At 28.1% G+C, this 27492-nt stretch overlaps 2 protein-coding genes and 1 long non-coding RNA gene across 3 annotated transcripts in view; 2 read left to right on the forward strand and 1 right to left on the reverse strand.

The window, feature by feature from the left end:
• Positions 1-14859: 14859 nt before the first annotated feature.
• On the forward strand, positions 14860-16028 carry LOC111303086 (uncharacterized). The gene has a single exon (XM_022899113.2). The coding sequence runs from the start codon at positions 14860-14862 to the stop codon at positions 15697-15699; it is 840 nt and encodes a 279-aa protein (XP_022754848.2). The 3' UTR covers positions 15700-16028.
• A 778-nt stretch (positions 16029-16806) lies between these two features.
• LOC111316844 (uncharacterized) lies at positions 16807-19123 on the reverse strand. Its single transcript, XR_016345389.1, has 3 exons — positions 18364-19123; positions 17952-18012; positions 16807-17851 (listed from the first exon to the last, which is right to left on the reverse strand). It is a non-coding gene; the product is annotated as an uncharacterized LOC111316844 (long non-coding RNA).
• A 272-nt stretch (positions 19124-19395) lies between these two features.
• LOC111303094 (lysM domain-containing GPI-anchored protein 1-like) overlaps positions 19396-27492 on the forward strand; it is a 39916-nt gene continuing 31819 nt past the window's right edge. The window contains exon 1 of the mRNA XM_022899126.2: positions 19396-20123. Coding sequence (XP_022754861.2) covers positions 19457-20123 — 667 coding nt within the window. The 5' untranslated portion in view covers positions 19396-19456. The remainder of the gene's footprint in view (positions 20124-27492) is intronic.

Genomic DNA, 27492 nt, shown 5'->3' on the forward strand with positions numbered 1-27492 from the left:
CCAGGCCTGGAAAAGCGTTGGTCTAAATTAGAAAAAAAAAAAGAAAAGGACAACTACATTTGACTATTTCTTTGAAACACCTAATGATCTTCTTAGTTTAACAGTTGTATATGATGGATTTACTTGAAACAACACCAAGTCATTAATACAAATTATAATCAAAATTAAAATTGATTTGGATGCTGACGAGTGTTTAATCCCTCATAATTGAAGTTTATTGAAGTGATGCTATTGTTTTTGTGCTTTCCGATTCCATATTTCAGATTTCGAATGGTGATTTGCACAAAAAGAAACGAGAGAGAAAATTGTCTTTACTTGAAACTAAAATTATAAAACTTAATAGGTTGACTTCATATATATGAGGTGAAAGTAGAAATTTTTTTTATTATTTTCGTCAAAATTAATTCATCTCATTATGAGTTTAATTATTAAATTAATATCGAGATCATACTTAATTAAAATTATATATGTGATCGGGTATGTCATAATATGATATCAATATAATTACTTATAATTATACATTAATTGACCTTGGATTAAAATGAGATAATTGCAATACACTTACGAAGCAATTAATTTTATTCCAATTTTTATTTGACTACCATGACATAAATCATCAAATATGAGCTAGCATTGGCTCAATGATAGTAAATGTTTGTATATATTTTGCTTTGAGTATAATTATATCCTCAAAAAATAATTTATGAGCAAAATTGCAATTAAAAAATGATTAACAGAGAGACGTGAATTTATCAAGTTAATCGAGATTGAATGAAAACAAGACAGAAAAAATCTTCCTAATTAAGAAAAAATTTTCCAAATCATGGAAGTTTTTTATTTCTCTTTCTTTTGGAACCGTAAATCGCGGTTTATCAAAAAGGAAAAGATACAAACAACTTGAAAACAAAAAACGCACCATTGGGGATCCTCAACAAATGAAAAAGAAAGCGTGAATATGAGTAAAAATGACTAGAGAGTAAAGAAAAACCCTCAACTACATTACAATTGCTGTATTCTTTGTTTTTTTTTTTTTTTTTTCCTGCGATTTATATCCTTAGTTCATGCTAATTACTTTATGTATATGGTTTCTTAGTTAATTTTAGATAAATTAATCAAGATGAAGATGAATTAATGAGGATTGATTTACTATGGGTGAATACATATTGCTAACCACTTGGTTTTTAAAAATTATGAGGTGGTATTGTTTTAATGAACGAAAAAAAAAAACACTTTTTAAGATGAATTTCATATAAATTAAACGAATTTCAATTGCCCGACTTATAGAATAAATTTTCATAATTTTTTAATACATATATTTTTTGTTTTTTTTAATTACGATTAAAGTTTGAATTTTAAACCCTTAACTTCAAAACCCATATCAATATAATTGAATTAATAATTCATTTTTTTTTATAAGGAATAGGGAATAGTGGGATTTAAACTTTTTTCTTATATGTTCTCCCAAGTTTTTTTAGCTAATAAACCAAAAAGCTGAATGTCTAAACTAACGACTCCTTGATTCTTTTAATATATATTTTAATTGTATAAGGGTCAACTATCATTTATATTTGAAAATCATGATTTTTAATATATATTAGTTGATGCCTCTCGCTTGGTCGAGGAATTTTATTTTTATAAATATTTATATCAAATTGATTGTTAAATATAATTTTAAATTAAATTAAATTAAATTAAATAATAATTGTTTATTTAAATAAATTTTATTTTTTATTTATTATAATATTGATATTAATACAATCATATTTTATTAATTAACATAATAAATCACCATAGCTAAAATTGCATAATACAACAAAATTTTCTCAATTTTCCATTCTATATCTTTGTTTCACCAAAACAAAGCAATAATTTCTTTCTTCATTTTCTTCTCAAACACAAACCCATATACATTTCCAACAAAAAAATATTTTTCAAACCAAATAGCAAAGACAATCTCATAAATTACGCAATTTATGCAACAAAAAATGCTTAAAAGGAGTAATTCATATCCTTAGTCAAATTGAAAAACTTCCAACTTCTCGTGACTCAACTCTTATCCAACTTTGCTGCCAAAATAGAGCTTCTACTAATGGCAAAAATGTCCACCAACACATAAATTTTTTTGGAATTTTACCTGGGATAGTTATTTCGAACTATCTTTCAGATATGTATGCAAAATATAGGAGTTTGTCAGATGCCTAAAAGGTGTTTGATGAAATGAGTGAAAAGGGTTTGTGTTCTTGGAATATTTTGAGCTCTAGGTATGCAAAAATGGGAATGCTTAAAGGAACAAAGATGTTGTTTGATGAAATGCTTGAAAGAGATAATTTTTCAGACCACAATGATTTTAGGTTTTGTTCATTTTGATAAGCCTAAAGAAGCTTTAGAGCTTTACAGAATGAAGGAAATGAGCTTGCTTTTGAAATTGAATAAGTTTATTGTGCCTAGCATTTTAGCTACTTTTGCTTCCAGGGATGTTTAATTATAGGGAAAAAGATTCATGGTAGTATAATATGAGTTGGGTTGGATTTGGTTATTTCAGAAAAGATGTTAATCAAGGTTAAAGAAACTCTACGATGTTTACAAGCAAACAATGATCACATGAATCAACAAACATACCTTTGATAAAGGAAATGAGAGACTGCCTTGCCAAAATCTTTAACTTCTTTTCGCTCATGTGTATTGGCCTTTTGTGCCACATATTTGCTAAAGCATCATCCTTAACAGTATTTATTTTGTTGTTTAATTACGTCCATGTCTTATATATTATGCAGTATATTTTTTTCTTATAACTATCATAGATATTTTAAGAAGCTTTTATTACTTATTTTTTTGTCGACTCACTTATCTTTCCTTATCAAGGACATTAATAGCAAGCAAGTTCATTCTTATATCTAGAATGTGTTTGACATCTCTCAAATCAACATGCAGCTCCTACTAGTTTGTACAATAATATCATCAATCCCAACAATATGTGACACACTTTTATTTTTCATTTTAATGTAACCAAAGTCGCATGCTTTGTAAGTTGTAAATAACTTTTTTTTAGGAACACAATGATATGTCACTCTTGTGTCAACTATCCATTCAATGCCAAGATCACTAACATGATTACAATCACCATGTATACAAATCAAAGTAACTGAATCACTATCTGAACTTACTGTACAATATTGCCATCATTTGAACTCTTACCTTTCTTATCTTTTCGCTCTTACTTTAAGATTTTTCAATATCACTTTATATGACCTAGTTTACCATAATGATAACATTTCATTTTATCTTTGGACTTGGATCTATGTTTAGACTTACTACGACCTTTCAAGTTTTGACCTCTTCGATCTTTCTACCTTTGTTTTCTGTGACAAGAACTTGATTCCCAAAGTTTGAATATTTTCACCTTGCTTCTTTATTAAGCATATTGTCTTTTATCATCTTCAATGTCACCTTGTAATCAGGAGCTGGAATAAGAATAGTCACAATTAGAGAATTCTAACTGTTTGGCAATAAACCCAAAAGAAACAACGCATTCATTTCATCATCTATCATAAGCATAGTGGTCATCCGATTAAAATATATCTTACAAATCACTTAAGTATTCTGTAATTGATTGTCCATTCCTATACTGTAAAAGTGTAAGTTTTTTAACAAGAATAACTTTATTCATATCTGTGTTTTCACATACAATGCTGTCAATTTTTTTCAAATGGTATGTGTATATGTCTCATGCACTACATGATGAAACATGCTAATATTAACTCATTTTTTTATTATAGCCAGCAACTTTCTGCCTAGATTTTCTAGCTTTCATTTTTCGTATATTCTGGCTTAGTTGAATCACCCAATACCAGCTAATACAAATTTTTATAGTATAAATAATCCTCCATGATAGATTTTCAAATTGAATAATTTGATGTTGTCAATTTTATCATGGAACTTGTATCACCCTCTATGATCTCAAACAAAATTTAATTTTGTCCTAGGTTATTTTTGTATCGATATCTTAAAATAACTAGACTCTTATACCACTTGTTGGGCCTTTAATTGGTCAAAACAATGGAACAAAGTTAAACCCCATGTTCCTAACAAATATACTAGATAAAAATTTAAAAAAAAAACTAAATTTTTTTTTTTTTTAAGTTAGGGGTATGAAGATTACCCATACTCATAAAATATTTGAAGGTATGGAGATGCGGATATATTTAAAATATTTGTTGAGTATAAGTATGAGAATAGGTATAATATAAAAATTCAAAGATGAAGATGAGGAATATTGTACTTGTCTCATACCTTATTTATTAACATACCTAAGTTAAACCCAAAATTTGAGTTGGAACTTGGAAATCAATAGGCTAATGTCATAATAGTTTTGGGATCGTTAAACGAAAATTTGAAGAATTTCAAAATAAAGAGAGTCGCCACTAATATTTTTTGTTAGGCGTGATTGGTCATTTAAAAAAACTTGTCTTCCTAATAAAATTTTAAAATTGATAATAAATTATCAAAAAGATAATTTTTCATTTGGTTCGCAAAAATAAATTTGGGTTTAAAAGTTCAGTTACATGTAGGAAAAAATTAGCATCCCATAGCACCTATTTTTAAAATGGTATCAATTGATCATATGTTATCCATTTATTTTGATAAAAGTGGTTTTAATTTTAATATTTAAAATAATTCCCTTAAATTTTTTATTTTTTGTAAAATAATTTAAGATATTTTATTTACAAATAAAATAAAAATTTTTAGTTTTGAAACCTTTTTTGAATTCCCCAATATTTAAGTGAAATTTTGAGAAATATTTTTTCATTTGAGATTCTCATAGTAATTTTTTTTATAAAAAAACAATTATTAAGATGCTCTCAAATATTTATGTAGGATCTTAAGAATTATTTTAACTTAAAAATATTGGTTTTTTTATTTTTAAAAAATAATTTTAAAAATTTATTTCATCACTTCAATTTTGTTATAATCAAATACCATGTATATGACACACTATAAAATAGATGATGCAAATGAAAGTCAAATAATACCCATGATCAATTTATTCCATTCCTTTCAAATCTTTTTATTTTTCCTATTTTTATCATTATTTCTCTTAAAAAATTAGAAATAAAATAAAAATTTTTAAGGTTGAAAAATTTCTTCAATTTCCTAATATCTAAGTAGAATTTAAGAAAATTAATCATTTAGTTTTAAAAAATATTATAATAATTCATTTAGATAAAAATAATATTTTTTGGTAAAAATAATAAGTTGAATCTCCTCTTCTATTAAGTTAGGGTTTTCAAAATCATATTTTATTGAAAAATGTTATTGTTCATTTTTAATTCTCCTAAACATTTTTTTAAACTCTTTTTTTTAAAACAATCAATTTTTATTTCCAAATTTGCTCCATATATATTTTTTCTAAAAAAATAATTACATTTTTATTTTTTTAATATTATATCGATAACCTCAATTATTTAGAAGTCAATTTATTTTAAAAAATATTTAATGCTAGAAAATGTTAAAAGCATAAATGAACGTCAAAGTGGACAAATAATACGCCTAGTAAAATATAGGAGAAGACACCAAACCCACTAAGCTTTTGAGCTCAAAGCAAACTAAATCCAAATGACCTAAATCTGACATGTTCTTGGATGACACTCAAACTAGGCGGAGTCCAATAGCAATCAGGGTGGGTCGGCCTTTGGACCTGAATGGCAGCCATAAGGTTAGGTCGAATAGGTCACGGTTCGGGGCAGGTTGTCGGTTTAGGTCGGTTCTTCTTCCCTTTGTTTTTTTTTTTTTAAATTTTAAAAGCCAAACACTTTTTTGTTGTCTCATTTCAACCCTTTTTCTCTGAAAAAAAACTATTCTCTTCTAAAGAAAACACAAAACAGCCAACCATTCCCCCTAACACCAGATGCCGGCTGGCGATGTCGTCGCTTACTGCTGGGGGCTGCCGTCGTCCAACACCTTTTCCTCCTCATATTTTCAACAGAAGCTTTCCTTAACTTCCTGATCACTGTTCCAAGCTCACATTTTCCAAAGTCAACCTCCACATTCTAGATTTAAGCCGAAAGCCCAAAACTTCAAGCCACCAAAAATCTCTCTCCCGCCTTTTGATCTCTCTGCACTTTTAGTATATTGTTCCTCTCCTTCTATCCTCCATTTACACCTGTTTAGATTCCCTGAAATATCCCTATGCTAGCGTGGACCATCTTTATCGTACATAAACAGCCACTGTCACCGTCGCTATGACCCCTCAAAAACCTTTCCTTCCTTCCTTCCTTCTTCACAAATCCAAGCCAAGCCCTCTTAGAAAATCTCCAAAGCCCAACAAATCCGAGGATTATTGGTCTCGATTGGTCACAAATGCTGCTGGTAGTGATTGAGGCTGAGTTTGGGTAGGTCTCGATTATTGGTCTAGGCTGGGTGTATGGGTTTCGGGTGATTTTTTGGTTGAAATTGGTCTGTGATAGTGCGGAAAGGCATGGAAGGGCTAGTCGGCTGTTGGTGGTGCTGCGAGGAGGAGCTACTGTCAATGGTGGTGGTTTTAGGTGGGTGGTCTCATTTAGTTGCTTGGTAGTAAAGGAGGGTGGAGATGGGGGCTGTTTTAGGTAGTTCATTGGTGAAGGTCTGGGTCTTGAATTTCGGTGCTGGGACTGGTAGGAACAGTAAACCAGTGGGGTGTGGAGGCTGATGTAGTAGTGTGGTTTTGCTAGGTGATGGGTAGTTTTGAAATCGGTGGTTGTCTTTGTTAAGGGTTTTTGTTAGTGGGGATCCAAGCTGGTGACCGGTGGTGGGCCCATTTTTTGAGCTCTTTGTGTGGGTAGTGATAAAGTAGGAGCATAGGATTTTTTTTCTAGTTTCTCCTTTTCAGCCGTGAATTCTTCCCGTCATTGCTATCCACAATTTTGGGTTCTGATAGATTTAACTTGCTCAAAGAAGGACATGGCCATTCATTTCTGTTGGAGTTTTGTTGCAGCAGCCATTGCTGCATTTTGGGTGGGTGTAATGTAGGTTTTTTAGGTTTTGTGAATACTTGATCAACTGGTATTAAGAAGTTAGGGGTAAAATAAAATGGAAAAATTGAAGCTGGATATGGGTAAACAATTTAGGAGGAGGGAATACTGAATCCGAGAAAGCTAGTCGCCATGACAGATCAAACTTCAGTCTTTTTTTCTCTTTTTTTTTTCTTTTTTTTTTTTTAATTTTCAATTAATTAAAGTAATTAATTTTAAATAAAATAAAATTGGATCTTCAAAATTAAATCTAGATTCACATTAAACTTTAGGCATTTATGCTCAAATGACTAAATTTTGAATTGATTCAAATTGAATGTATCCAACTCTAGCAAATGCAAAAAATTTTAAAAATGATTAATTCAAATCAAACTTAAACAAATTTAATAAAATAAATTCCATTAAAATATTTAAGTTAACCCAAATTAAAATATTAAGATTAAATTTAAAAATTAAATAAAATTAAATATCAACAACTAAGTAATGGGAAACGAAATCCATGGGGAATTGGTCTACTTCATTACGTTTGATTTGCAGCCTTTCGTCAAGAGGCTCAATGTATATTAGGTCAATTTTCCAAAGCTAGAAGGCAAATCGGCTAATTATTTATTTATTTATTTTTTACCCTCTTTGTGATGTTTTTCCTTTTACAAGAATACAATATAATGAGAAAAGCAATTCATAATTATTTAATTGATTTAGTTGAAAATTTACTAGGTACATCACTCACACCATGTCAATTATTGGCTCATTTGATAATAAAGGTCACGTCATTAAATTTTTGCCATGTCAAAGTCATTAATTATATCCAATTAATTGTTCTCAAACTTAAAACTTAACCTCTATTTGTTTCGTAAAAAATAATTTTTAAAAAGTTTTTTTTTGTGTTTTCATATGTTTACTTGATAAAAATTTAATTGGTTAATGAAAAATAATTTATTAGTCAACAAAAAATAAGATTATTTTTTAAAAAATCATCTTACCTTTTTTTTAAAAAAAAAGATATTTTTCAAAAAAGAATTATTTGTAAGTAGAATTATTTATCAATGTATTTAAGTATAATTTTACTCAAATTGAACCTTATACATGATATTTTTAAACTCAAACTTAATTTGATTTGACCTAACATATTATTATATTAATAAATAATATTTTTATTTAATTTTACTTAAAAATTAAAATATTAACATTAAAAATCTTTTAATATTTTAATTTAAATATTTTTATGGTATTACTCAAGTAAGACTTTGATCATAATATTTTAAGTTCAAACTTGATTTGATTTGATTTAAAATATTATTATATTAATAATAATATTTTATTAAATTTTAATTTAAAATTAAATATTTACATTAATAGTTTTTTATATTTCAATTTTAAATATTGTTATTTTGTATATTATTAAACATAAATATTTTTAGCATGTCAATCATAAACAGTATTATATTATTATTTTAATATTAAAATAATAACATATATAATAATATTTTTATTATTTTAATAATTAATGTTAAATATTATAATAATATTATTTTTTTAATATGAATATTTTTAGCAATCTTATTATTTTTAATTTAAAATATATAATTTTATATTTTTATTTATTAAGATATTTATATTACTATTTTAATAATAAATATATATCAAAAAATATTTTTGTTATGATTTAATAATGGATACTTTTAATATAAAATATAAATATTTTAATAATAATATTACTATTTTAATATTAATAAAAATAATATTTTAAGAATAGTAATACTATTTGAAATATTTTAAAATACTAATATAAATAATATCTTAAGTATATTTTAAGTGTTTTTATATTAAAGTAATATTTTATTGTTAAATATTATTATTAAAATATAATTATTCTTGAATATTAGTATTTTTAATAATAAATAATTTCAAAATACTTATTAATAAATAATTTTTAATATTTGAATAGTTATATTAAATTATTTGAAAAAAGAAATATATTTTTCAGAAAACAATCAAATAACATAAAATGTTTTTCATTAATTTATCTAAATAATATAAAATCTCTATTTTTTTAGAAAATGTAAACATTTTCTAAAAAATTTTTTTTGAAAGTCAATTTTAACAAAACAAATGGAACCTTAAAAAAATTTCTCATTAACTCGTCTATAAAAAATAATTATTTTTTTATGAATGTGTTATTTAATAAATATTAAAAGTTATTTAATTGTGATGTAATTTTTATTTGTAATATGTATCTTTGTAAAAAATTTAAGATTCAATTTTTCTTTCTTTCTTTTTTTCTTCCTTCCATCAAATCATAGTATTTTAAGTTTGATTTCAATTTAGTTTTTAATAAGAGTGATAACAAATTAAGGCATTTGTGAGCTATTTGAATTTAATTTAAAAAACTTAAACTTTAATTTTTTTATTGTTAAGTTGGAGCTACCGAGTCGAGTAACGTTAGAGTAATTAAATATTTAATTTGAGAGATTTGTAAGTATAATCAAAAATTTTTTTTAATATATTTAATATATAAATAAATGATAAAATATAATGTTAAATATTAGTATTTATAATTTTAGGACATAAAAAATGAAGTTTAATTAAATTTTAAATCTTGAATTTTTGAATTAAAATATAATTCAAATTTAATATTATATCAATTTAATTTGATTTAATTATATCTTTAATTTTTTTTTAAAAAAATTAATTTTAAAAAAAATTCAAATGATAACATCAACCTAAGATATTCAATCATTCAAAATCTCATCATTTTTAACCAAAAAAATTCAAACAATTGAGGCTTCGTTTGGATGAAATCAAATCTTCGATGGGAGGTTGGTTGTCACATTTTTTGTGCTCATTGCCTGATCAAACACCCAAATGAGTGGCCGACACGAGGCAACGAAGGCTGGTCACTGATTGACCATTTTTGGTGTAGTGTGGTGTCGGTGAGTTTTATTTATTTATTTTATCATTTTTGCCCCCTACATCTTGTTCTAATGCTAATTGAACCAATGTTTTTTTATCTCATTTTGATTTTATTGTTTTTGACCGTAACATTTTTATTTTTTTCTTTGAAATTTATAAAAGTAAATTTATTAATTTAATATAATGAATTAATTTTATTTTATAATACATTAATAAATAAATTAAATAAATATTATTTTTTACTAATAAATTTTATTATTTCTCAACTAATTTTATATAATAAATAAATTTGGTAAATATTAATTAAATTAAAATTTTATTATTATATATAAATTTTAGTTTAATATCTTTAATAATAAATTTTCTTATTATAGTGCATTGTCACTATTACACTTACATCTAAATACATATCTTTGTCATTAATTTTAATTTTTCTATTACAATAACTAATATCATATTCACTGTTGTTTTTAATCTTTTTAAAATCTATCTTCCATCATTTAAATGATCCCTAAATTAACAAGGGTTTAGAAGCAATTTATGCCCATCAATATGGCATGGCATTTTTTTTATGGCATGACATTAATGTGACACTTTATTATTTGACAAGCCTACATAAATAACGTGGCACATTTTAAGATGATATGTATTCAATAATTAAATCAGATATTTTGTTGGTAAGATAAAAAGATGATCTTAAATTTAGTTTTTTAAAAATATATATTAAATAAATTATTTTATCATGTCAACAGTAAACCCACACAATTCAAGTAACAACAAATCATTAAAAATTTTCATATGATTTCGCAAGTTAAAATAATAATATCTTCACATTAATGAATAGTTTAAGCATATGCGTTGACATGATATAGTCAATGTATCAAAAAAATGGAAGCAAATAGAATTTGGACAATAAATGGTATGCTGCGAAAGTTTCATTCATATGTATTTATAGATTGTGCAAGTAAATTGATAAGATTTAAATACATGATATGTATACTTATTTGAATAACATCATCTAATGCTATTTAAAAAAATTTGATCCGATCATGTCCAAGATAATTTTTATCTGTGATGTTTGGATTTCAAATCTGATTTCCTCCCAACACCCTCGTCGGACGTGGATCCATTGGTGACATCAATTTTGGAAGAAAAAAACTGCAAACAACCTTTTGCAAGTGCTTCAGCCAGCTGATTTGTTAAGGAAATGCGTTGAACTTTTTAAGCCGATTGAGCCTTTTTTTTTTTTTTTTTTTGTGCAAAGGAGTTGTTGAACCACTTACAACCTAGAGACCTTAGGCCTTGCCAGCCTAACATATCTTCCTTTATAAACTTAACAACCCTATGCAGAGGATTAGTTATATTTGCCATGAATTACATTTTCGCTAAGCGCCCAACTCAAGGGAAACCAAAGAAAAAGAGGCTTTTTAAAGAAAAAGAAAATACAAACCCAAATCTTAACTTAGTACATTCATGTAGTCATCTAGAATCCCAAAGTTTAAATTTTAAAACTTGCTAGCCCTAAATTTTTTATCCAAGAATGCAGTTTCTTCTGTGAAAAAAACAATAAAAAATAAAAAATAAACACACAAAACACACAATCTTGGTTGGAAATTCCAAATTGAGAAAAAGTAGAAGATAAACTTAGAATCCGAAGATTAATACACTTGATGTTGTGTAAAAGTAAATTTCTTTTCTTTTTGTTACAGGGCAACCAGACATCTGAATTTGAAAAGAAACAAAGATATATAGTTAGCATAAAGCTTCAAACATTCAAACAAAAATTAAGAAGCAAATTAAATAGAAGAAAGGAAGAAACTACTAAAACCAAACAAACGAAAAAAAAAAAAAAGAAAGAATAAAAGCCTATTCTAGAGAAGTTGTACTTTTTTCACAACAAAGTAAGCAATGAAGGAGACGAAGCCTGGACGATCTTCTTTCAGTTCTTTGCCTGTATATAATATTAATTTTTATTTCTTATTTATTTAAAAATATTTTTACTCTATATATCTTATAAATATATATTTTACAAAGTAAACTATAACGATTCCCGTTCAATTTATAAATTTAAAGATACTTATATTAAAGTTGTAACTGTATGAGATAATAACGTAATTTTTTTATTAAATGTAAACTTTTTTAAATATTTAAAATTATTTAATTTCAAACAAAATCTTTTTGAAAAATACAATGTAAAAATATTTATATTATATATTAATTCATTATTTACCACAAGTCAACAGTGGGATAATTGAGTTCCATTAGTGACAACTTTACATCTTACCGGACCCATATATTTTTATTAAATTTTTTAAAAAAATTTAAAATTAAATTATAAAATTATTTTGTGCTTGTGGCCCTAAAAATGGAGTTGGATGTTGTGGCGCAATCAGACTTGGATGTACCACGTGATATCTTATTGGACGAATTCAAACATATATCAAGACGATTATTCTAAAAAACATAAAGAAGAAATTAGAAGAAAACAGAGGAAACAAATAGAGAAATATTTCTTAATTGATTTCAGCAAAAAAAGAAATGTTTCATATTTAATTATTTATATCAATATGGGTTTTTTTCTTTCCCTGTTTATATTATTCTATTTTCTTCATTTCATTTATTATATAGATTTTCTTTCCCTTTGATAAACAAAATATAGATAGAATTCCTTTTTTAGCCATTTTGTCACAATCTTCTAAAATTCATTTGTTTATATTGTTTCAGATTCATTTTTCCTCGTTCTTTTAATTGCTATACGATTTCGTGGAGAAAACAAAAGAAAGGAGAAAAGAGAGAAAAAAATAGAGTATATATATTATCCGGAATTGATAAAGTAATCAATCAAGCTTGAAGGAAAGCTCTGCAACTCCTGTCATTCTCATTTTATTACAAGCTACTTCTTTAACACCATTTGCATGCAATCTCTTCCTTTTCAACGGTATGTTAATTCTACTCACTTCAATTAGTTTTATGATTTGTGATACTATTTTTTTAATTTGTTTATATTTTGGGTTTTAATGAGTTTTATACTATATTTTATATATAAATGTATTTTAATTTTGTAGGATGAATATAGGATTTTTATTTTAGAGAGACAAATTTAATATAAATATTTATTTATAATTTTTAATATATTATAGCTACATATATAAAATTGATTTATTTGATACTTACAAAAGAAAACTTATTGTATTGACAATTTGTGTATTAATTATTTTACTTGTTTTATGTTAAATATATCTAAAATATGAAAATTAATATGTTACAATTTGTCTTAATATATTAAACATGAAACATATTTTTTGAATTTTTTCAAATTTATATGATTTTTGTTATGTCACTTTTGTGCTTTTTCAAATAATTTTGTATTGAGTCATTGTATTATACTTGAAATTATCAAATCCATTTCGTAAAGATGCGTTTATCTTCTTTCCATGTATTGTAATTTAAATAAGTAGGTTCATTATCTCTTGAATGAATATTTTATAAGTCTTGTGATTTAATAATCTCATCAATAATAAGTATAAACTAAATAGTAGAAAACAATATAAAATTAATTAAACGCCAAAGGATAAAGAGTTATGGAAAGTACTAGAAAACTCATTTTTATCATAAAGTTGTCACAAATATAAAAGCACAATCATGTAAACTTAAAAAAAATTAATTTTTTTAGTGTTTTAAACAAGATGTCAAATAAAAAATTAATATTTTTAGTTTTTTAAACAAGATTTCAAATTTTCAACCAAGTACCAAAATTTATAAAATTTTAAATTAACTGTATTTATCTTTTTCTTTTTTTTTTAAGTTATCAACTGCATTTATCTTTTGATATCTTTGTTAGCTTTAAAATTTTTTTTTTCCATTTGATAAAACCTTAAATGAATTATGTTAATTGTTTAGATTCATTTTTTTAAAGTATCAATATTTGACATATATAGGGTAAACATAAATATAGAAGTTGAATAATTCAAATATATAATTTTTTTTAAAAGAAATGAGCATTCCATGTTGAACATATACTCTTATTTAATAGTCACTCTTCAATTCAAATAATATAGCAAATTACAAATATATATAATTTTAATTTGTCCCTCAATACTATATATTAAGATTTGCTACTGTCTAATTATTGACTTAAGTTCTACTGCATATTATATTTTTTTATTTAACAATTATATAAATCTTCATTTGTTGATTTTGAGTTTCAATAAAATTTATTAGTTTGATAAGAAGCGTTCTCACTAAATATAATTTGGTTTTGTTACCAAAAAATTACTATTAGACAGGGAGGATTTTGATGTCAAAATTGTTGAAAATGCTTTCATATTCTATTTTTATTACATGAATTAGATAGTTTCCCGAACCTAAAATATTATTATTTTCATTCATTAAATTTTTTTGCTCCTATCTATTGACTATGTAGAAACAAAAATATATTGTACATAAGTTATTAAGATTATAACTCTTGACTTATCGTCGATCATAAATGACTTAATACAAGATACATGAATCCCTTAATAGTAGATACAGGAATCCCTATGAAGTTTGAATTCCCCTTACCCAAAATCAAAAACATATATGTACTATATCTAAAACCAAATTGGTTTCCATTAGGGGTTCTAAAACCAAATACTGTTGATGTGATAAAGATTTAATCCTTCACAATCTAAAATAGTAAAAAAAATAAAATAAAATTTCAATTGGGATCACAATTAATAAGCAAGTTTATGAATTTATGAGGTTATATATTTTCTTTCCTTTTCATTCTTTTATGTGGTTTTAAGGAGCTTTTATTTTTCTTGAGAATCAAGTCTGTCAAATATACGCCAAATCTTTTTCTTTCCCTCAATTTAAATTTACTTATTTTCAAGGGTTTGGAGGTCTTAGCCTATCAGCAAAAACCGTGTTTGAGTGAAGAGCTTTTAAAGACCAGAAAATCATGGAGCCAATTTTGAATTTGTCGAAGAAGCTTCGAATCATATACAGTGATCCTGATGCCACAGATTCATCAAGCGATGAAGAAGAGATGAACAAGCAGAGGAATCAAATTGTGGGTATTAAGCGTGTTGTCAAGGACATTTCTTGGTTAGCTGTCCCGTTCGAGTCATCAAAAGACAATGACGTTACCGGTTCTAAAAGACTTCGAAAATCTTCTACCATGTCTAAGGGTGTTCGCAGAAGGCCTTGGGGCAAGTTTGCTTCAGAAATTAGAGATCCTTTCAACAAAAAACGGCTATGGCTTGGTACTTATTGTACTGAAGAGGAGGCTGCTGCTGTTTATCAGGCAAAGAAGCGTGAGTTTGAAATTATGATGGTGGCTGAGGAGAATAAGAACTCATCCACAGTTTCAATAGATATCAATGAGCTCTACACCCAACGATCTCCTTCGTCGGTGCTCGATGTTTTTGTTAATCCCATTGAAGAGGAAGCAAACAATGGGGAGAAAACAATAAAAGAAAACACAGTCCAAAAAATTGTGAAGGAATACAAAGTTGTCCAAGAATGCAAAACTACCGTGAAAGAGGTATCGATTAAAGATTTGTGGAAGGATGAGCAATCCATTATGGAGTTTTGGGAACCTCCATCAGCTTCTGACTCATGGGATGAACTTTTCAGCCCGTCTGGCCTTGGGAATCATATGCCTAGTTTTCGTCACGATCTTCGTTTGACTGACAATGCTGTCGATTACCCGCCGCCCCTACCGGAAAATACAAAGGATAAGTTAATTGATCTGCCTGACATTAAAATAGACAATGAGGATAGAGCTTGGGTGGATTAAATTCTTTACCTGCGAAGTGAAGTAAATTTTGCAGAGATAATAGTAGTTATTGTTATTTGGTTTTTTTTTTTTTTTCAAGTTTGTAACAAAAACTCCTGAGCTTGTTTACAGCAGGGCAGAGTTGGGTTGTTTCTATGGGATCAACCGTGAAGAGGTTTTATTGGATGGTGATGAGTAGCCCTCTCGTTCTTCCAATAGAAAGCCTCCAAAGTTTTGTTACCTGCTGTCGGTATTTATATTTTTGCATATGCAATTTTCATAGGAAAAGGATATTGGCAATTTTGTTGGTTTTGCTAAGTGTAATATGACTTCAGTCTTGATTATCTCAATTTTAGTTTGATGTTGTCTTTATTATATATATATATATATATTTAAGGTTATAAGTATTTGTACCTTAATTATTGTAACTAATAATCCAATATTCTATTAATAAATCACATAACTATTAATTATTTTTATCCTTGTTTATATATATATGTATATCACATAACTATTAGTTATAGAATAAAATTATTAATAAATCACATAACTATTAATTGTTATTATCTTTGTTTATATATATATATATATAAATATTTAGGGAAGGAAACAAATGATATTTGATTACATAATATCAAAATGATATTTTTTTACCGATAAATTTTATTCTATCAATCTCAATATTCGAATAAAGAATTTTAAATTTTAACTGTTAAGATGTTCTTTAAACTTAAGAACATGACCACTAAAATAATTAATTCCAACAAAAGGCAAAAAGATATTTAAAGAAAATTCAAAATTAAATTCTTGTTGCTAGCCTTTAGTAGTCATGAAGGGTTCAAACATTTTACGAGAGTAAAACATCTATATATTAAACTATGATCTCTTATCAAAGTACACGAAAAAGAACCCCTCTCCTAAAATTTTACACTAACTTACTTTTTTCTGTAAATAAAATACGGAGAATGTCCATTAAGGAAGAGATAACTAAAGAAAGACAAAAGACGGAGAAAACAGTACATGATATATAGGAAACTGTCTGTAAAGTTAAAGGCCGCTCAGAAGAGACTACTTGTGTTACTCTTACCTGATTAACCTTTTATTAGATGGGACAATTTGTGTGTTAATATGGTGTTTATTTCAGATTAAATATGTGTGTATTATAATGTGTTAATATATAAAAATTGATACATTTTTTTTACTAAATTCATATTTATTTTTTAATTTTAAATTTTATCGTTTCTGTATTTTTATATTATTTTCTTGTGATGTTAACATATCTGCCCTCAATTCCATTTGACTTTGGGACTCCCTCCTTCACTCTGTTCCGTAATTTCTCAACCAAATAGTAACTCCATTCATGCCTTTCTCTTTCTACTTTTCTGGATATTAAATATCTCCAATGACTTTCTTCCATTTTTTTCCTATCAATTTCATTAGACACGAAGAAATAGGAACCCTTTTTGACCGGTTGAAGATGTTAGGTGCAAAATCATCAGCAGCTCCAATCAATAAATCCACCGATAAATCAGACTTCTCTGTCTCAATCCACCGGCGAGGCCTTAAAATCAACCAATAAATCTGTTGGTTTAATCAATCATAATCAGTTGAAATATGAAAAGTGGCTTGGGCTGCAATATATTTCCTCATAATTTATTGCCCTCTCTAAATGTTAAAGACGATATATCTACATAATTTTAAGATCCCCAAGCAACCGCAACCTTAAGAAGTAGACTCCACAGAACAGAATAATGAGGGTCCCTTGTGATCGTCCGCATATGCCAGTTCACATACAAGAGCAAAATGGTCTCTATCCCATCTCTGCCAAGGCACAAATTCTTGATTGCTATACCAAGACTTGGGAGAAAATGAAGAGACAGGCAGCTACTTTATTTGAAGGAACATGACTAGGATATAATGAATATTTTTAAGTGATATAGTTATGCCAATTTTTTATTTTCTTTTTATAAAAAAAAGGTCAAATATTCATTGCTACGATATTATCCTTGCATAATAATTTGGATCCTGAACATGGGATGTTAATACAATACTATGTGCTCGATGAAGCTCACTAAATTTATTGGAAGGTACCTCACTAAGGCCTGCATTTCTCCTCAATACAACAATGGGTAATGTCCCGAGAATTCTCAGAGGAACGCGTTCCCCTGTATGCCTGTATCAAACACTCGAGTTAAAAACTAAAAGTTTATGAAATAAATACGCATTTTTACGATGTAATCAATCTACCAAATATAATCTACAGTTCTCATAACCTTGGAGTTGTGTAATGTTGCCAGGGGCTGTCCATGACCATCTCTTGCTCTGCGGCTCCCCCTAGAAAAAGTATAACCACTGTTTAACTAGAATCAAAATTATTAACTGGAATCATAAAAGAAAAAACATTTCTGTACACTGATGTACATATCCAAATTTATTGAAAAACAAAAAAGAAACAGGTATCAACATATATGTCTCAATCTGTTTGAACCGGTATTTTGCCTCTATCATGTGTAGGAACATTTAGCATCGTAAAACATGTTCCCTTAGAAGCTGCCAACTCAAGCATAGGTTCCAACCCTCACCCCTGGCCCAAAAAGGGCCCGAAAGGAAAAACCATCATGGCTTTCTTGAAGGCCCAGCCAAAACTATACCAGAGAGCACAAGAAGCTTCAAAAAAGAACTTACAGGACCCCCAAGATAAGCACTGCAAAGTTTCAATTTATGCCGCAGATGAGTGACACCTATATTGCCTGTAACAAGCACTAATTCTTCATCACTCCATGTATACATTAACCGCCTGGAGACAGGCATCCAAACACGGCGCCTGATATACCAAACCCACTAGTTAAAGCGAATAAAACAAATGAAAGCTATGTCATTTATAGCATCTAAAAAAGTATAATTCGAAATTTAACCTCTGCACACTCAATTACATGATTGTATGATAACATTTTCAGCTGTCAAACTCTTTAACAAACCAAAACACAATAATACAAATTCAGTTGTCATCAAGATTATCATTTATAGTTGAAAATTTGACACCTTTATAATTATAACAATCATAGGAAGAGAGGACTTATTTACGAGAAGCTCCTGAGCTTCTCTAATTGCTTCTCTTTTGCCTCTTTTGTGCCCGCAAAGACGACGAAGATGAAGATGATCATCAGCAAAGACGAATGGCTTGGAAACGGTTAGCGGCAGATTTCGCATTGGGTCTGGTTTTAGCGTTAGGGTCTTGGTTTCAGTTTCAGACGACACCCTTTTTTGCCTCTTTGTTTGTTATAGAGAAATTGTTCAAAGTAAGCATGCTTCCGCTTAACGCTGGCGCGTGACTTCTCCGGAAGTTGTTGGGATTCCTTTTTCCTTATCTATATTTCATAAAAACTTGAATTAACTTTAAAATAAAAATATATACTTTATATGTTTAATAAAATAGAATATAAATATTGGACTGGATCGAGCAGGCTGGGCTTGAAAATCTTAACCCGATTCCGACCTAAAATTATATATCAGGCCCGGATACTACTAATTCTATCTCTTTATGTTCGGATTAGAAGGTAAAGCCATTTAGCAGCGGATTCGATCACGAACACCCTCCTACCATTCAAAGACTCAAGAACCAAGACCAGTAATCCATTACTATCACATTAACGTCGTCTACACCTACCACACTTGCCTTAAATGATTGACATAAAAAGAAATAAAGATCTCTTTCACCACTTGGATTCATTTCTTTAATGTTTTTGGTAGTTTCACCACCAAAAAAAAAAAAAAAAGAATGATGCAACCCCAAGTTGTACAAGTTCCTCTGCCCATTCTTCTCCTCCCAAGTCTCTTGCTCCACATATTCATTCCATTAACTCATCCAAAATCCACTATTGAACCCTGCAACTCTTCTGATTCTTGCCTCTCTCTTCTCTATTACATCCTACCTTATGATTCAAAGCTCTCCGAGATAGCCTACCGCTTCCAAGCCAACATCTCTGATATCTTAGGTGCTAACTCCATTGCTCCCACAACTCTTGGTGACCAAATATTTGAGACCAAATCCATTTTCAAAGTCCCTGTTTCCTGCTCATGCGTGGATGGTATCCGAAGGTACATGTCGACAACTTACACTGTCCGGCCAGCTGACACAGCTGATTCAATATCAGAAGGTTTTGGTGGGTTTGTGAGTGCAGAACAGATTAAGAGTAGTAATGGGATTAATGCTACGAATCCGTTAATGAGTGGGCAGAGCCTTGTAATACAATTGCCATGCACATGTTTTGGCAATGTTAACAATGGTATTCCTGCAGTCTATATGTCATATGTGGTGAAAATTGGAGAGAGTTTGGATAATATTGCGACAGAATTTGGCACAACTACTATGGAGTTGGAGGGTATTAATGGGTTAGGACAACCTGTGGTAAATCCAGGAGATATACTCTCTATTCCAATTTCAGGTTAGTTGATTCATTATGTATCCTACTTCACATTTTTGCTAGCTATTAATTTGCAACATTTATTTATTTAGATAAAAATGTTCAAGTAAAAAGTTTCCAGTCAATTAAATATCTAAGTCATCAGAAATAAAATAAAAAAATTAATTAGCCACAAAAAATAATAATTTAACATAATTAAACTAAATCAATGTATGTGCATAGATAAAAAAAAAATTCACTAAATGTAAAAAATTACAAACACACAATTATATCAATTAGTAATATAAACTCCCCATTTTGTCCGAAAAAATTGTTTAGAATTGAAATGGACCTTCAATTATAAATTGGGCCAATTGGAAAGCTTAGGGCCAATGAAATAAAAGCCCACAAATTATTTTGATTTTGATTTAATTTTATTTTTAGTTTAATTTTTAGTTAAAGTAAAAAAAATCAGAAAATCAAAAAAAAAAAAAAAAAGAAATGGAAAGTTTAAAAACTCAAAAGAAAAATGTGTGAAGATCTTGGATCAAATTTGGGAATTCATGATTTGATGATTTTAGAAAGTTTGGAGCATAATTCATGCAAAACCAAATAACAAAAAATTAATAAAATAAAATCATAGATTTGAGGGAATTGATTTATTTTTCAAATTGAAAGAAATTCAATCCTTATAAAACAGACAAGCAATTGGCAAACAAAAAGGGGTGGAAAGAAATGAGTAATAGAAACAACCAAAAAGGAAGCAATATTAAACAATTCAAAGTTATTGAAATTTTTTAGGTTTTAAGTTGATTTTTTTTTATGGGTTTCTCTTAATCATTCTAAATTTGGGTTTTGGGTTAGGTTTGTGGATGATTTTGGGATTTGGGCAATTTTAATTTCTAGATTTAGGTTTGGTTTTGATTTCTGGGTTTTAAGTTGAATTTATTGAAATTTTTTTCCTTTTTGAGTTTTAGTTAGATCTCTAGGTTTGGTGTTTTGTTTGAATCTTAGAACTTCCTAGAATTGTTAGATTTGATTTTTGGGTTTGGATTCTACGTTGAATTTTTGAAATTTATTTAAGATTTTTGCTTTTGAATTTTTGGGAAATTTTTTTTTTTTTTGGGTTTAGATTGGATTTTTGGGTTTTTGGGAGGTTTTTTGGTGTTTTTTTTGTTGAAATTTTCAGCAAAAGTTTAAAGATTCCATCTAGGTTCATAATGGTTAGAAGGTTTTTATGACGGTTGGATTATGGGTTTTATAGGTTTCTAGATTTTTGTTGAATTTTATGGCAGCCGATTGAATTTTCTAGTGTCGATTTTTGGAATTTGGCTAGCCAATTGAATTTCTAGGTTAAAGATTTAGAGAGAAGCTAGATAAATTTTTTTGTCAAGTAGAGAAGCAACAGGGACAATCTGAGGAAAAGGGTTGAAAAATGTATTTTATACTGAGCTAAAATAACACTGTTTTGAAGAGCCTCTGACTTGCGTGAACTTGAGTGGATTCACGTATGAACCCATTTTTAACTCGACTCGTAACACAATTTCTTCTTTTCATTTTCTTTTTATTTTCTTTTTCTTTTTTATTTTTGATTTGAATTTAATTGATTTTTTGTTTTATTTTAGATTATTTTATTTTATTTATTATTTATTATTTTAATTTGTTGATTGATTTAATATAGCGAGAAAAAGAAAAAGAAAAAAAATAATTTGTTTTTGCAATATGTTTTTAAGAATATATATATTTCTAAATAGAAAAAAGGAGTCTTCAAAATGAATTTATGAGTTTTACCAAACTATTAGAAGATTTTTCATGGATTTAAATTTTTTTATGAATTCTATTAAACTATTAAAAAATTTCATAACCTATTTTTGTGAAAAAAATAATTTTCATAAAATCCTACCAACATATTGGAGGATAATTTTTGACAGAAAATTTTACCAACATATTAGAAAATATAAAAATTAGATTTTGAATCTTTGATGATGAAATTACTAAGAATATTGCAAATAGCAATATCTATATAAATTCTTAGGTGAAAAAATCTTTTCTAAATTTGACCAACATATTGAAAAATTTAGAGAAAAATTTTTTATACTAAAGTTCTAAATCTCGTTAACACAAATAAATATTTTTTTATAAAAAATATAAATAAATCCGATGATGAAGCCTTTTCAGAGTAGATTACTAGTCTCCATGAATACTTCAAAAGTAAGAAAATTATCTTACATTACTACCAAACCATTGGAGTAATTTTAAGATCAATTTTCAATAATTAAGCTATTTGGTCAATTATAAAAATGTTTTAAGGCTTAGATAATTTGCAATTAAACTGGTACTATCCTTTGGATTGGTGTTATGAGGGTGATATAATCTTCCTCACGCATAACTACATTAATAAACCTAAATATAGTTTTATAGACTAAAATTTACCATTTGAAAATACCTAAGTCAAGCTTAATACATTTTTTTTGAATGGGACAATATTAAGTTAGGTGATAAATTGCACTTACACAAAAAAGATTAATGGTAACTCTTAAAGTATATGTTTAGGGATAGGTCATTGGATCTATACTTTATTATAGTTTGGTGACTTTATTGGGAATTTTGAGAGTCAAGCTAGTAAATGATTTTTTATTATCTAAGGCTAATTTAATAAACTTAAGAAATTTTCTTCTTATCTGTGTTTTATCTTTTTTAGTCACATATGTTATTCACTTGTATGTGAATAATATGAGCTCTACACCTGAGTTTTGTCCCTTAGAAGGGAGTAAAGTACCTACATCTTATTGAGATTTCATGTTTTTGCATGAGCTAGCGAATTATTCCTACTCAAATTGAACCATTTCTGCTTGTAGTCTATAATGGATAAGAATTATGGTGCCTTACTAATTTATAATGGATAATGATGTAAGAAACAATTTAGAAACTTATAGACTATCAAACCTTTGAACCTGGCATGTAAATAAACTCCAAGGGCACGAACCTATGTTAGAGCCCAAATTTTCCTTGTGTTACACAATCCTAAAAAGGATAATGATGTGACATTTATTATTAATCTGATTGTATTTTGTATATATTATGTGTATACTAATTTGCATTTAGATCATTAGATTTATCATAAGGAGTGATTATCATAAAATAATTTTAACAACAAGAATCTTAGTTACATTTATAAAGGGCCTAGTAAAGTCTTTTACTAGCCTGAAAAGGAAACCTGAAGAGTTGAAACTCACAAACAAAAGGCTAAAAAATAAGTTCAAGCACTCAAACATGAAAAAGGATGAATGAAAGAGTTTGTTCATTGATTTTAACATAACACAATCATCCACCACTTGAGAATTGGTCCAACATTTAAAAGAAAATGGACAATGGCAAGCAAAGTTGTAAGAAAGTGATGAAGCACTCTTTGAGGCACAAAGGCACATCTAAAAGCTAAATATTTCTTGTGGTTGAAATTGGAATACAAATAGAGATTGTGAATGAAAAATGTGAGCAAGTAAAGGAAGTATATGTGAGAAAGCATGGCCAGTTGGAGTACTTATTTGACCAAATCACTATACCTATTTACAAATCAAAGACATGGTAGAAAAATGTTGAAGAATGGAAGACAAGGCTGTCACTAGTGGGATAACATAGCCAAGAACTATTAGATTTCTTTAATAAAGTGCAAAGTCAATATAAAAAAATTAGAGATTTTTTTTCCTCAATAAATTTTAGACTTTTTATGGATGTAATATTTGATTTCGTAAGAATTAACTTTTAATTCCATAAAGATTTTCTGTGTTAACAATTATTATGTGGTAAATCCTCCTTATTGCATTCATACATTCCTACATTCCTAAATTCAATCTCATGTATAATTGGATGGTTTCATAAATATCACTCTAGAAATCTTTTGAATGTGAATCTTTGAATCTTGTATGTGAATTTAAAAATTTTGAATGTGGATTCCTAGAAATTATCATTACGAATTTTTTATAATGACGAAATCTGAAATTCTTATCAATCTAAATTCTTGCAAAATTGAAATTCTTACAAATCTAAATTTTTGCGAAACTAAAATTCTTGTGAATTTGAATTCCTAAGAATCTGAAATTCTTGGGAATATGAATTATTGGGAATTTGAAATTTTTCTAAATTCGAAATCTTTGTGAATCTTGGACCCTTTGTAAATCTTGAAATTCTTGTGAACCTAAAATCTTTGTGAATATTGGATGTTAGCTTAAATACTTGAAATAAACCAAAATGGGGGTGAATTGGTTATAATAAAATATTTATAATCAATACTTAATAAGCACAAATTCTATAAAATAATTTTTTTAAGCAAATAATCATAATAAATGAGAGTAAACAAGAGATAGAGATAGAAAATTAGACACCAAGATTTATAGAGGTTCGGTCTTTTCTTTAGGTACTTATGTCCTCTCCCTTAGCCTCACTTGTCAAGGAGTTCAATCCACTATGTGTTGAAAGATACAACCTAGCTTCTCAAAGCTTTACACAATCAACACCACAAACTCTTAAGGGTTATCCTCCCCCTTAAGCTCACAAACTCACAATACAAAGTTTTTGAAGTGTTATGCAAACTTAAAGAACCTCTCTAAGATTGGGTGTTTGCTAGCTTGAAGTACAAAACAATATTAACAAGAGAATTTAGAGAAAAACTGATACAAGAAGGATTTTTTGCATTTTTCTTTCTTTTGAACTAATTTGAATGCTTGAACAAGATAGTTGGTGAAGGCAATAAGTTTTCTTAGCTCTTGATACTCTTAATCTGTAGTAAAAAAATTTATTTATATGTAGGAAGGAGTTACGACCCGTTGCCTTACATTTAATGCTTCAAACCTGTAAAATATCAGACAAAAAAAATAGCCGTTAGGGTTTTTTAGGCATCAAAGGATCAATCCCCTCATGTAGGGGATCGATTAGGTCAGTTATGAAATAGCTCAAATTGTGCGTGAAAAAGCCTTACTCGGGTAACACACTTGATCGATCCATTCCTTAGGTGATCGATCCTCTAGATGGGGGGATCGATCACTTTTCTAGATTTTTAAACCATGACATCATTCTGCCAAGAAAAAAAATCGATCTTTTTTATGAAGGGATCGATCCCATGCTTAGGTGATCGATCCCCTATGTGGGGGATTGATCATTTTGTGGATTTTTCAACGAGATAACATTCTGTATAAAAAACAAATCAATCCCTTTAAGGGAAGGATCGATCGAGTAGACTTAAAACCTTATCCAATCGATCTCTACAGGGAGGGGATCGATTGGTTTTTGCCAAAATTTTATGAATTTAACTTTTGAAAGAAATATGGATCGATCCTTTTGGCCAAGGGATCGTCAAGTAAGGGAGGGGATCGATCTCTTCTATCCATAAAATGCCTTGACCCATTTTGTTTTGAGAATTTACTTTGTTTTAGTTCCTAAATGAATTTTGGTAAGATAAAAGGCTGTAAAAATGTTCAATTTTAGATTAAGAGAGATTGATTCAAGTTAGGCAAATTTTTGTTTTGTCAATTCAAAACTTTTAATCAATTCAAGGCCAACAATCTCTCCCTTTTTGATATGACAAAACCTAGTGAAAAAGTTTACTTAAAATTATTTTTTCATTTGAAAAACAAACTCCCTCTGAATTTAAGCATAAAAAAAAATAAAAAGATTTAAAAACAACTAAAAATAAAAAATAATGTCAATATCATTAAGTGGGAATTTGTTCATACCATCAAGATCATTAATCAAATAGAAAATTTTCATACCATTGTCTCTCCCCCTTTTTTTGTCATAGCAAAAAGGATAAAATCAATCAAAGGGGGATAGTAATTAATTCAAGGCCATACCACTCGATTTGACAACTTAAGTTCATATCAATCTCAATGTCAAACAATATACCAATCATCAAGCAATATATCAATTTCACAAGACAAATTTCAAAGTTATATAACAAATATCATAATGAAAAGAAAATATAGATTTCATTAATATAAACATGAAATACAAAAGTTTGATAACAAACCATGCAAAGTGTTTTTAAAGACAAATTTACAACACAAAAATAATATGGGAAAACATATGAGGAATGACAATAGAAAAGATCATTAAGAATGAGGTAGAGAATGAGGAAAATGAGAAAAATAAGGGAAGTGTTACCCCATTTGCTGCTGTGCAGGCTGGATTTGTTCAATATCAACTTTAACTTAGCGAACTTGGGAAATTAACTCATTTTGAGTCTTTTCCATGTTTACCAATCAAGAGTTTATAATCTCAACCATTGAATGTAGACTGTTTATTTGAAGCATAAACATTTCTAAGGCTCTTTGGGTATCAAATGGTAGGGTAAAAGGTTCTTCTTGAAATTATGGGGTAGAAGCTCCTGGGTTATCTGAAATTTCATGCTCTTTCCCCTTTTTTTGCTCAGCCCTAATATTAGTTTTTCTAACTTATAGACCTGCTGCATTTTGAATGTATCCCATACTATGTAAAGTAGGATACTATGTAGAATAGAAGCACCAAGAATGTTAAATGGATCATTAAACACCATTTATTTATCTCTTTTAGTATTAACATTCAATTTTCTCAAAATATTACTGATTGCAAACCCATAAACTAATGTGTAGTTTTTATTTTGCACTACCCTCTTCATATCATTGAAAATAAAATGCACCAAATTAAATTTTTTTCTGATGTTTGATCTTATGCATCCACTAGTAATCTTGCTTCCTAATGGATGAGTATTAAGTGCCAAAAGATGCCAATACATGAGTGACAATAAAGTGTAACAACCTATCATGCATTGACAGTCTAGAGGTTTGAGTAGGAGCAACTCTTAAATTGTTATTTCTAAAGATATTTTGAACTAATTCCAACATGTCACACCTAGTGTTAGTGTCTCCCTCAGCATCTAGCATGAACACTTCAGCTAACAACTGCTTGGTGTCATAACATATAGATCCATAAATCTATAGTTAGACTTAACAAAATTGAGTCACCATCAATTTTTTTTATCTAGGTGTGATTAGCCACCTAAAGAATCTATCATCTTAAAGAGCTTTTAAGCTTGATTAAAGGTCCATAAAAGAATATGTTCGGATCTACTAACCAGAACAGAGTTTAAGAGTTTAGTTACATGTGAGAAAAGTTATAACACCCACACATGTCCATCCGAATGATGGTACCATATTGTTTTAAATTTATCTTAGGTTTGTGTCTAATGGTTTCAAATTTTTTATGTTAAATATTAAAAATAATTTTTAAGATTCTCCATCAATCTGGTAGAACTCTTAAAAATATTTTTTTTCTCAAGAGTATTCAAGGATCTCATTTGTTTCCTTGAAGAGGCTCCGTCATCGAAAAAAATTTATTTATTATTATTTTTTATTGAAAATACATATAATTATTCCACAAT

Source organism: Durio zibethinus, chromosome 9 (assembly GCF_047325235.1).
Source record: "Durio zibethinus cultivar Kanyao isolate XHJ-2024 chromosome 9, ASM4732523v1, whole genome shotgun sequence".
NCBI classification, from domain to species: Eukaryota; Viridiplantae; Streptophyta; class Magnoliopsida; order Malvales; family Malvaceae; genus Durio; species Durio zibethinus.

Coding starts and splice junctions, on each gene's coding strand:
- LOC111303086 (XM_022899113.2), top strand. CDS start 14,860: ATGGAGCCAATTTTGAATTTGTCGAAGAAGCTTCGAATCATATACAGT.